Source organism: Lingula anatina, chromosome 2 (genome assembly GCF_051362555.1).
Source record: "Lingula anatina isolate TDL-2025a chromosome 2, LinAna3.0, whole genome shotgun sequence".
Lineage (NCBI taxonomy): Eukaryota > Metazoa > Brachiopoda > Lingulata > Lingulida > Lingulidae > Lingula > Lingula anatina.
The window spans coordinates 44512864-44525382 of NC_141768.1; the positions used below are offsets into that span (position 1 = coordinate 44512864).

General features: G+C 36.0%; 1 protein-coding gene across 4 annotated transcripts; it reads right to left on the bottom strand.

Moving 5' to 3' along the window:
• Positions 1-58: 58 nt before the first annotated feature.
• LOC106162024 (uncharacterized) lies at positions 59-12266 on the bottom strand. Of its 4 annotated transcripts, none has more exons than XM_087005172.1 (17): positions 11862-12266; positions 10162-10269; positions 9474-9732; positions 8913-9134; positions 8611-8685; positions 8177-8375; positions 7767-7900; positions 5734-5894; positions 4429-5320; positions 4061-4128; positions 3794-3880; positions 3234-3631; positions 2871-2921; positions 1786-1943; positions 1172-1423; positions 800-844; positions 59-582 (listed from the first exon to the last, which is right to left on the bottom strand). In XM_087005172.1, the coding sequence occupies exons 2-17, from the start codon at positions 10264-10266 to the stop codon at positions 404-406; spliced, it is 3285 nt and encodes a 1094-aa protein (XP_086861298.1). In that variant the 5' UTR covers positions 10267-10269; positions 11862-12266; the 3' UTR covers positions 59-403. The 4 variants fall into 4 exon arrangements, with proteins under 4 accessions (XP_086861298.1, XP_086861297.1, XP_086861299.1 ...); XM_087005171.1 differs by lacking the exon at positions 11862-12266 and adding an exon at positions 11564-11842; XM_087005173.1 differs by lacking the exon at positions 11862-12266 and adding an exon at positions 10543-10615.
• Between the last annotated feature and the right edge of the window lie 253 nt (positions 12267-12519).

The window sequence follows — 12519 nt, forward strand, 5'->3', positions numbered from 1 at the left end:
AGAGTTTAGTGCTTTGAAACATTTAGTGTGTGTATGTGCCCTTTTAAATATGATTTACTGAATCAAATTTTTTAGGTATTACCCAAAATACAAAATGATGGCATGGTACATTTCATAATTTTATATTAAAATATGACAATATATATATATATATATATATATATATATATATATATATATATATATCTGTTCAATATCCTGTTTTGGTACTGATAGTGCGTCAGCTGTGTGAAAAAAACTTCATGGACAATAAATAAAAGCAGTGGATGCAGATAAAAGTTCGTGAACTCGCACCCTCTATAGGAACTGTGAACTTGGATAAAGTGTTACCTATCAAATAGCAAGGTTTAATTCATAGCCAACATGCTTTAATTGTTAGTATTCTGGAATATATTGTAGTGTTTTAGGATTCTGCTGCCACTTCTGCTGGTACTTCTTGTGTCTCAGAAGAATCTGCATCAGTTTTGTTCTTGTTTTTATTTTTCTGCTCCTGTTTTTTTTTCTCCTCATATGTATCTGGATCCATGAAGACCAGAGAACTCCTTGGCCTCAAACGTCCATCATAGCGTGGAGAAAAATTACCTATAAAGCAAAACAAATTGAGTAGCCTTGTAACATTATTATTTAAAAATCTGTTTATATTAATGATTTAATTCAAAATTTGTCAAAGTTTCTGTGTAAAATATGAATTGAATGATTATTGTTCTGACTGAAACTTCACATCTTTCCCTTTAAAGTCAATAGTTCAGTTACAGTGCTCAATAATTGGTCAAATGATATAATAAAAAATAATTGGTACCATGTGCTGGGGTGGATGCTCTGGATAAACTGGATGGGTCTTTTCCTGCAATAAGATTTTTCTCAATAATGACCTGAATGACATTTCTTGGTATTTTCTGCCTTACATTTTGTTTTAAATGTACCATATGCAAGTAATTGCCAAGTTCAAATGTCTCATTATGTAAAATCAGATGATAAATTTACTGCCTCTGTTGAAAAGTTGCCCCAAACTAAGAGCAATAAGTAGTTTAATATCCATTTTTTTCTAAAGAGGCAAAGAAACATATGATGAACTTGGACTCAATTGCATCAAAATGCTTAATTTTTCAAAAGTTTTTTCTTTTAATTTTAAAGTGAAATCTAAATGACAATGTCAACAATTTGTTACTACCTTGAGAGTCCAACTTCTTTTTCACTATTCCATTTGGTGTCATGATCATCTCTGTTTGAAGATCTTCACAGTCTGGTGTAGAGCTGGGCGTCCTGGAGCGGTGGTGACCCACAGAGGTCGACGGACGGGAAGGATAGGTGGAGACACTGGGCAGAGCATGATCCATTTGGTCCAGTTCGTGTTTTTCAGCCATGTTATCAAAGTTTAGTGAAGACCTTGGAGGGGCACTTTTGGTTCTAAGCTTCTTTTTGCCTGAGAATGAAACACATTTTTAGCATTTATACATATATATGTGTTATAATTATAACTTTCAGTATTTCTTGTATTGTTCTATTTTTGAAAAGTGTATCATCAGAAAATAAACAAGTCCAAATTCATACAAATTCATCACTTTACCAGATAAGAATGCAGTGTACTATAAATTAAATAGATAAGATGATACAGTGCTCTTCTTTTAGATTATTATTATTATTATTATTATTATTATTATTATTATTATTATTATTCAGTTATAAAAATATTAGATTAGGCAGCTAAGTACTTCCCTTGAAATTATTATCATCCTTGATTTTTTCACTCTATACATTTATCAATGGTTTTGTTATTTCACCTACCCCCAGGCGTCCCTGCATCTTCTTTTGGAATACATAATGGTGCGTATGCTGAGAAAAGACTCTTTTCCCTTCTGCTGAGTTGTGTATTTCTCCACTCCTCATGCACTCTTCTCCTTTCCTCCATGATGGCTTTTCTACTTTTGCGAGACCCTTCTTGGCTGCATGGTAGAAAATGGCACAATTTTAGTTTCTCCAATATTTTTAGACAAATTCATAGTGAACATCTTTTTCATGCTTTTATAAATGATAAATAAAACCATGTTAGTGTTATCTTAAGAATATGGAAAGTCATTCAGTATAATCTTTTGATTAAAAAAATCATAACTTACCACTGGACAATTATTTGAAATTTTTCAATCTCTGACATTTACTTACTATGGCCATAATTTACACCCAAATGTGAATGCTTAAATCTGATGCTGCCCTATTTTCAATTAATATCTAAAACAGAACCGTGTGTCATACCAACCTTTTTGTCTGCAAAGTGTTTTTTCCTTTCATTTCAAAGAATAAGCAAGAACATTTCAACCCTCACACAATACACATGCAAATCATTGAAAATGTTGCAAAAATGTTATTTCCTCATGATTTCTTTTTAGGGAAAATAAAGGTTTTCAGTAAAGATTGGCATTTTATTAGGGAAACACATAAATAAAGAAATATGGTATAAAAAGCATACACATGCATATAAACAACAAGGTGGATAGTAAAACTAAAGCTGATTTCATAACTAAGATAAGGTACTTGGTAACTTCTTTGTATTCAATTTATTATTTGTCAGAGGACAGGAAAACATTTATAATGGTCCCTTTAATTTCTAAGGAGGGGAAAGGAGGGACATCATCATTTCATCAACTTCAAATTAAAAATGCTCAGGAACTGTAAGCAAAAAGGTCTTCCAAATATTGGTAAGATTTGGGTTAAACACATGTAATGCTAAATTCTTTATGCTGATCAAAGAAAGGTTATGTTCACATTTGCAATAGCAGGATATAGTTGAATATGTATGAACTCAAGCACATTCACAGTTGGGATGCATTCTGAACGGGGAAACACAACAATCATGCAGTGCAGAGAGAACTTACTTTATAATTGGCAGAGAAAACTTTTGAGAATTACAAGGACAAGGAAGTGGTCTAAAATAAAGAAGTGTGTGTCAAATAGAAAATAATGGATTTTGCACGAAAGAAAATTGTGTCAAAAATTTAAAGCAAAAGTAGTTGTTAGTATTCCTTACTTGATAAGTTACTGGCATAAATTAAAGAGAAAGAAAAGTGTTGCTAAGCACCAGCTGCAGCACAAAATATCTTTTGTAGATTACTGAATTTCTATGACATGAAATTTTCTACTTCATCCATAAGCAATTGTCCCAAGATTCCACTTATTTTTTGGCCAACTCCCCCTCCCCTTTTCACTATATTTTCTTATCATTTTTGTTATCTACTCACTCTTCATAGATGAATTCCTTGTTCTCTTTATTCTCCCTTGGAGACCTTCCAGGGTGTCCTATCTCATTACTATTTCCCCCTTCCTTAACCTCACAATGAGTGGCAGCACTTTCACTTTCATTTTCCAGTGGTGTTCCATTCTCTGCTCTTGTTGCCTCAGTCTTGTTCTTGCCCCTCTGATCTCTATCTCTGGGACTGTCATTATCACTTCTTGGTGACTTTGACAATCGTTCAGCACGTCTTATCTTCATGTTTTCATTTAGGTGGAAATTGCTTTCACGTGCCCTCTGAAGGGCAGAGCTTGCCCTGGAATTGACGCGTTCGTACATGCTGTTGGTTCTCTCCAGTGCCTGAGAAAGTGCAGTCTCAGCAATCTGCTTGTCCATTTCATCTTGTGCCTGAAACCAATAAAATTGCCAGTAAACCAACTGATGACAAGTATTTGTCAATTATGAATCTTTCATTAATGAATACATTTTAAAATATAAAAAATATATAACATTTTGTGGATTTGAAGATAATTTTTTTAAAAAATCATTCAATCAAACATTCTTATTAACCTCTATTTTTTGTTGATGTTCTTCATGTTTTTTCATCTCATCATCAGCTTTCATTTTGGATTTAATGGCCTCTTGCTCAAACTCTTTCTGAAAATAACAAATCATAGAAAAAATGTTTTAATAATTAGTATTGATATTTGTTTTAAGTCCGAATTTGAAGTAGACCAACATTTTAGGTATTGAAGTTAGGACAAACTTCTGACCTTTGTTTTTTCTTAATTAAATCTGCACCTAGACTGAATGAAATTGAATCATTTTAATCTTTACCTCTAATGATGCACTTAAGTTCTGTATCTTCTTATTCTTAGTTGTGACTGATAATGCCTTGATTTGCTCTGGAAAAAATAATTGTAGAAACAGTGAAAAAAATTAAAATCTCAAATGAATATGGTGGAGAGATTACATTAACTTCAAACAGTGTTTCCTTATCAGAAATATTATTTAACCTTCATTCTGAAATTAAAAAAAAAGTTGGTTTTAAAACATTTCAAATCATATGTATCTAAAGGTACCAACTGGTTTCTACCAACTGCTCAGTAAAGAGTTATTTCCACTATATCAAATGGTTTATATAACTTTTAAAATATTAAATATCAACAAATTTCAAATATTGAAACTGGTATTATTAAGCTTACCTTTCAGATATGCATCCCAGTTGGCTATGGCTTCTACGTCTATTTCTCCATCAGCCGTCTCTTGTAGCTTCATCAACTTGTTGACCAGTACCCCTTCATCTTGTGACGGAGTCCCAGACATCATCTGAAGACGTTTAAACTTTACCAAGTTGTGTGATGCTTGTCGTTTAAACTCGTATATTTTGACACTTTTCCAAACTTTTTCCCCTATACTGCTCTTTGGTTGGTAATATTTTTCTCCGATTTTTGGAGTCTGTGCTTGTTGTACAGGCTTCGGTGCTGTGTTGTTTTTATGTTGTGTTAGAGTTTTGTCTTTGGTCGATTTAGGACCAGTTTTAACAGCATCCCCTGCTGCTGACTTTGGTTTAGGGGTTGTTCTTGCATGCTGGCTGTACTGGTCATTGGGCTGAGTTTGACCACCTAGTGTGTTCTTAAAGTGGACTTGTTCTTTTCTTTGTTTGCTGTTAATGTTGTTGGCACGTGAATTATTATCTGCTAGTAATCTAGGAGATTTTATCTCTGTGTCCGACCTTGGTGACATTTTGTTGGACTTTTGATGATTCAATCTATTCTGCTGATTTTTCTCTTTTTTCCCTTCTTTATTTTCAATGGCATCTTTTGTTTTTTCTTTGCTCAATGGTGAGGGAGATGAGAGTTTAGATTTCTTGGAAACCTGTTTCTCTGGAGGAAGGCTTTCCATTTTTCCAGGTGGGTGTGCAGTGGACCTTTTCTGCATTATCTTTTCTTTGTGAAAATTCCAGTTTTTCTGAATACTTCTAGCTGCACAGTTGATGACTTTGTCCCCTGTTGCAGCCCCACGTGATCGCAGATAGGTGGCGCATTCGGTGCTATCTCTGGCGAGAGCAGCATCAAGAGGAGATACATGTTTATTCTGTAAATATAAATATTTAAACTTCTCAGTGTCATACACAAAACACAATTGTCTGAAAAAAAAATCTAAGCACTACAATATGGCTAGCGATTATTGTGAATAAATAACTTCTGCATAAACACAACTTCAAATATCCTAAACCTTAATCCAACTCAACCGATTTCTATATATATATAATTGTTTTTCCAGTAAGTTACACAAAATTTCCACATTCTGACCTCGAAGTCTTTCAACAAACTGTAGATCCAAATATGAAAGCTATATATTATAAAAACTGATATTATAAAAACTGATCAACAACCTCTAAAATTCCCACATATTGTTTTACCAGTCCTTACACCAAAACTACTGGGCAGTTACCTCAGACCATTGGTGAACACCACAGACTGACAGCAGTGGTGGTGTGGTCTTACCTTGTGTTTCATAGTAATATTCACATTAGCACCATGCTGTATGAGGGTCTTGCACATCTGAAGGTCATTGTTGGTGGCAGCAATGTGGAGACAGGTTCGGCCATCTTTGTTGGCCAGATTGGCCTGCCCTTCCATCAACTTCAGAAGGTACAGAACTGTGTCTGGAATTGTCAGTGTACAAGAAAATTAAAAAACTATTATTTTACTTGACAATCCCTGTGCCCCACCCTAATATAAGGGCTTGTTCCCAATGAAACTATCGTTCTAAGACCCAACTCTGTGGGGATTTGCAGGGTCTCTCGCTGACTGCAATCACATAAACTGAATGACAGGCATTTGAGTGAGATCAATGTACATAGAACAATAGTTGTCTTGGGAATGCGCCCTAAGCTTTAAAAGGCAGCTGGAAATGGTGGAGACTTGCTAATAATAAGTGCTTTACCTTTTATTCAAAGATTATCATAAAATGATGGCTGAGTTTGAAATAATTCTTTTCAGTGGAATAATTTAATGTTATACATAAAAATGATAATATAAGAATAATACATTGTAAAATATAAGCCCCACTTTTTACAGATTTGACATTTATGAGAATTATTGCATACATGTCAATTAAATGATGTAGATGTATTGACATGGAAGTGCTAATACAAAAGAGTATAATCAATACTGTTTCATTGTGAACATGCATACAAAAAAAAAATGAATGAGGTGGGTGACAGACTTTGGTAAAATAATAGACAACAGAGAATATATTATGTGATATGACAATTTGAACAATTTGAGACAAAAACTGTAATAAATTAAAACAGGAAAAAGTATCCATTTGGGTAAATAGATATATCTATACATCTAAAATGAAAGCAATTGATATAAAAGATGAACAATGAAATTCACTTGGGGATAAATAAATTAAAGCACACGAATGCCAAGCACAGACTTGTATTTCTTTTAATCATCCTAATGGACTTTGCTTATTACACAAATTACGGAGGATGAAGGGGTTTTCAGTTGTGTATTCAGAGAGTAAAATAAATGACCAAATGCATCAAAAGTATGGATTAATGTCATCTGTTAAAAGCTCCTGATTGAAATCCTAATGTGAAGTGCTTATTACAGAAGATGAAGAGCTTTCAGTTGTTTCTCAAAGAATAAAATACAATACAAAATATATGGATGAATAGCTGGCACAAAGCATGGTTCCATCAATAATTAATTTGTGTTACACTCAATAAGTGGATATAAGCAGGAACAGACCAAAAAAAAAAAAATGAATGTGACAATGAATTACGTCCAATCTAAATACAAAAACAGTCTGAAGTTTAAGCTCTAATGGCAAAATGTTTTGATGGGGTAACTTGAGATTCTATTCTAATCAAATACATCATACATGGTTATTAGAAAATGCATTGTTATTCTGTATTGCAAACTTGCAAACCTGGGGTTATGATGGATTATGGTACATTTATGTTAAAGTAATTTATGTCTGTATCACAGGAAATTATTCTTGGGATCACTTAAATCCATTTCTGTTCCTTCGTATTTTGTGTTTTATCCTTTTGAAAGTTTGTTTATGACTTGCAGCCTGGTATTATTTTAAATGAAGTAATTGTTTTAACCATTTAAAGCATGACAAACAGTATGTGTATTATGAAATGCAAATCAATAACAAAATTGCTTCAAAGATGCATTTATCTGCCACAAGAGAGCAATATCTAGAAGGGAGATTTATGTGAGCAACAAATGAAAGGCCCCATTTGCAATGGACACTGTTGGTCTACGTGAATCGACCCAACTCTGCAGGGACTCTTGCTGATTGCAATCAGCTTAACTGAATGACACGCCTCCTCCTGGCGTTAAGTGGAATACAGAAAAGCTGGTGATTATTCGAGAACTTTGGAAACAAAAGGAGGTATGTCTTTCAGGTAAGCTGATTGCACTCAGCGAGAGTCCCCGCAGAGTTGGATCAATCCACACAATCTGATGGTGTCTATCAGAATGGAGTCTAAAATTCTCTTTGGTTTTTAACTCACCGACATGCTGCCCCTGGGCTGCTTCATGTATAGGACAGTCTCCCTTAATGTTCCTCAGCCACAGGTCACCATGCTGGGTGGACAGCAACTCAAGGCCAGGAATGGACCCTTTGGCAGCAGAGCAGTGGGCAGGGCTGATAGAAAAACATATTTGCAGATGTTTTGTGTTGCCTTTCATATACTGCATATAATGTGCATGTTTATTGTGTAATTTTGTTTGCTTTAAAATACACTTTTTAAAATTCTTCAATTATAGTGTTTTGTACGAGCTAGGTGTTTCTACTTCAAGTTAATGAAGCTTAACTTGAAAGTTTTTTAAATAGCAAATTCATGTCAAACAATACTAATCTATCACAAAAAATTACTTATATTAGTTAAAGAATTAGCCCCTTATTTTTTTGTTTCTCTACCTTCTTCCCTTCTTATCCTGATGGTTGGGGTCAGCCCCCAGCTCCAGCAGAATGTTTGCACAGTGCAGGTGGAGCATGGTCAATGAGTAGAACAGCGGCGTACACCCATTCTTGTCCAGAGAGTCAACTTTGGCAGAACACTCCGTTACCAAGGTGAAGATGGTGTCGGCATGACCCCGACTTGAGGCACAGTGAAGGGCTAGAAGAAAATTTTAAACATTCAAATACACATAAGCCTCTTCAAAATAAGAATAACGTTAATAGTACGTAGGAATAAAAGGAAAATGCATCTAATGTATCAAAAGAGTATCTCATTTGCGGGGTTTTAAAACTTTCTGATACAAGCACCGAAGCATTGCAGAGAATTTCTAGACTATTATTTTTATAATATTATTTTTTCTACTTTTATCACTTTTCTACAACCAAGTATTTACCTGTGAGCCCATCTTTATCCGACGATTCCACTTTAGCGCCTGCCTCGATAAGAATTTTGCATGCCTTACAACTACCTGAAAAATAATTAAAAATTCGCTTTAAAATACAAACATTTCACTTAAATAAACATGTCGTTTTTGCTCGTCATGAGAAATTCTGTTATAAAAATAGCATTATCATCAAAATCTTCTGCTACCTTTAAGAACAAGGTTAGAAATTTATGATAGTACGTATATAAGCGTGCTTTAGATAAGTTGATTGATTGAGAGAGAGAGAGAGAGAGAGAGAGGGTTTCTTTCACCTCCACTTGCGGCCCAAAGCAAGGGCTGTCTCTCATCCTGATCAATGCAGTCAACGGGCACTCCCTTGGAAAGAAGTTTGCCCATGATCTTTATCCCGACCGCCTCGTCACTACCGCACATCTGGGCTGCGTAGTGGATGGGGTATGCTGTGTGAGAGTCGGGGGTGGACGGGTTGGCCTTCTGGGCGATCAGAAGCTCCAGCATTTCTGCATTGCCACAAACTGAAGAGAAAACAGAACATACAGAACTGGTTTTTAGAAAAATGGTGAAAGTGAATAAAAATTATCCAGTAGAAATATTTTCACATCATCTGATGAGACTGAGTTTCAGAGAGTACTGGCACTGGAAACGTTATTTCTGAAACATAAGGTGCTGGTGGGATGAACAGTTGCTATTCTGGGAAATCTCTATGATTAAGTTGAACCCAAATAACTTGTTTGTTTTTCTCTCTCTTTTTTAAAGTAAAAATTTCCTAAAATGTTACTTTCTCTTATTTTTATTGCTAAAGCTGATGTGTTCATACAAATGCGAAATTAAAATATGAAGTTCTATGGACAAACCTGCCGCCCAATGAACCGCAGTATGTTTCTCGTTGTCCACAGCGTTCACGTTGGCTCCTCTCTGAATCAGCAGCTGAAAAAGCGGCTTGTTGCTGATCTGTACGGCCAGATGTAAGGTGCTGTACCCGTCTGCGTCCTTCTCGTTCAACAATTCTGGGGCTGCCGCTAGTAGGAGCTCCGCGCACCGAACGTTCTCGGTCTCGGCGCAGTAGTGGAGGGCCGTGCGTCCCATTGCCTCCTTCTGTGTCACCATTTCTGGCTGAGTGAAATGAGGTGTAATCGAAATATTACAAATTGGCAAAAAGTGTAAAATTAAGCTTGAATTATAAATGTTGATAAAGCACGGAAAAGTTAATGGTAAATTTAGAAGTCCATTGGTGTATTGGTTTTCGTGTTACGTTGCTCGTACGGTGGTGGATTGAATTGCAATAGATTAAAGCCAGTTAAAATGCCGAGACAAGGCCCACTGTCACTGCCACAGGCTTATCTTAGTTCTCACTGAAATGGTCGTAAGCCCAGGTACTTATCAAAAACCATAGGATAATAAACTTTACATATCAATTTACAAAAGTATTTACATCTTTACTGGGTAGATCTACAGTTTTAAGAAATGGGGCAAAATTATCAAACTGCCCGATATAAAATCATTCCGTAAACCTGATACCGTTAAACGATGCCGATATTTTACCTTATTTTTGATGCAGTTTTTTACTTGGGCGTCGTCCCCGGCCTGACAAGCCATCATCAGGGGTGTGGCCCCTGCAGGGGGTCCTTCGCCATCGGAACTAGACATTTCCTGCAACGGCAATGAAGTGATTGTCAGGTCTTGATTGGCAACGTATCTCTCTCTCTCTCTCTCTCTCTCTCTCTCTCTCTATGTGTGTGTGAGAGAGAGAGAGAGAGAGAGAGAGAGAGAGAGCAAAGAAAGAATACTGAGGGCAGCATCAGCAAAATATGATTTTTTCGAACACCCGCATCATATTTGATTTACAAGTTATGGGCACAAAACTTAGATTTTTAGATAAACAGTCTCTAGCCTGGTAACATATTCTATAATTTGAGATTATACCTTCTGTCCTTGAAGTAAATCTCCTCAACCGAAGAGTCAAATCACGAGGGTTTCAGCTATTATCTCCCCTCTTTTAGAATGCAAATATTGCTTGACTACTTGGGGATTTTCTGTCGTTACATACCTGGACACTGTACATTCTACTCGACATGTGAAAATAACTTTACACAGTACAAATAACACTATTTAACTATGTCAACAGTTGACTTTTACCATAGTAGATAACATTGCATGTCAAATCTATGGAATATCCAAGGCAACGGTCTGATTGTAGTCTATAAGCCTGATTATCAGCAGTGGCACATAGCACAGAGGAGAAACATTGTAAGGTACCGAAGTGTAACAGTCATAGGCTTCGTTTGCCGGAGATAAACTATAGATTTGAAACCAAGAGATAAATGTTAGATTCCGGATGCAGTGTTGAAACAAAAAGCATACAAGATTAAGCCCAGTAAATCTACGTTTTGACATAGACTAGATACGTTGTAAGTTATCCGCCGACGTGTTGCGACTAGCAATGAAATCCCCGAGAAAAGTCAGAAAACGTGTGATAATTTTTAGTATGAAACAAGGCTTACGGTTTTTTGCTGTGCACATGCTTGGTATGTTCTGATTAAAAGAAAAATTGATTGTACTTCTATAAAAATCTATACAGATTGTCACGTCTTTTATGAAGTGTTGCGATATGTGTGTCTTTTCCACATGTGGTTCACATTGTATATACGCAGTAGTTTACAGAGCCTACAAATGTTACCTTATTTAATGCCCAATAAATTATCATTAAAGTCATTCATGGAACTTGCTTTCTTTAATGAAATTACTATGGTTGTTTACTCCTACTATTGAAATTAAAACTTCCAGTCACAGGCTTTTGACATTTGGGCAGCTGCCATCTAAATTCTATATCCTCAAGACCTTCCTTGATAATGACTTTTTGGAAAGTTGAATAATGTTACCTGTCCTTTGGCCGCTTTATTTCTTATAGCACAAATCTCAGAGGGAACTAAATATATGAAATTACCTTAAATTTCGTAGACGTTCAGAGCTGTCATCCGCCTCCTTCTACCTGCAGAACTCCATCGATATCACTAAGGCAGCCTGCATTGACACCGGCCAGAGCAAACAAAGCTGGTATGGATTAATACCTAGTGTCTTACTTAGTCCCTTACTGACGGCACGCCATTGATTGGAATGTTCAGGCCCTAGCGGATCAAGCGCGGAGGCTAGGGACGTATGGTATATATACATACACAAGGATACTAAAAATTGAAGTTATTTCGCAAAAAAAAATGCTTCACTATAGTGTGCGGAAGACTTACCGGCCGATCTATTCCGCTGTCACGGGTGTTGTTCAACTATGTGCGGTAATGTTATGTTATGTCAGCCTTCGCGTATTTAACATAACACAACTGTTTGTGGCGGCACAACACTCTGAAGCATAGCATCAGCCCTTGCTATGTATATATGTGTGTAATTATTCCTGCTTTCAATCACGTTCCATACTAAAAGCCACACATATTGATACGATCTGCACTGGAAATTTCTGTGGAACACAGGTGTATCGCAAAAGCCAGTCAATCAGCGATCATTAACACAGGTTGAATAGGAGCTAGAAGAATAGATTTTCACTACTGTGCTTCTGTCGTACAAGCTCGCGTGTGTGGACTGAAACACGTCAGTAAACATGAGGCTGAATTCTGCATGCTTTCACTGATTTTCAGTGTCAGAGGCCAATGTGTCAACATTAAACAGGCCATTGTGTGGGAAACATTCACAGCCATATTATGTACATTACCGTCGCTAGGTGTTTGTTTTTCGAGCAAATATATTGCTATAACGGGCGCATTGTAGTGAGGACTTAAATTCCTTAATGGGACACCGTTTTAGTAGCTTTCATTACAAGAGCTTTGCGTCTTTTTGTGCATTGAAGGGTTTTGTCAATAATATTATATATAGTTACCCGTCGTTATTTATAAA

Bases quoted from the DNA above. Each gene is read 5' to 3' on its own strand.
- LOC106162024 (XM_087005172.1), bottom strand. From the start codon at position 10,266: ATGTCTAGTTCCGATGGCGAAGGACCCCCTGCAGGGGCCACACCCCTG. The intron at 3,881-4,060 runs GTAAAGATTAAA...TGTTATTTTCAG, and splicing joins ACTTAAGTGCATCATTAGAG to AAAGAGTTTGAGCAAGAGGC. The intron at 2,922-3,233 runs GTGAGTAGATAA...TCTTTATTTTAG, and splicing joins AAGGAATTCATCTATGAAGA to ACCACTTCCTTGTCCTTGTA.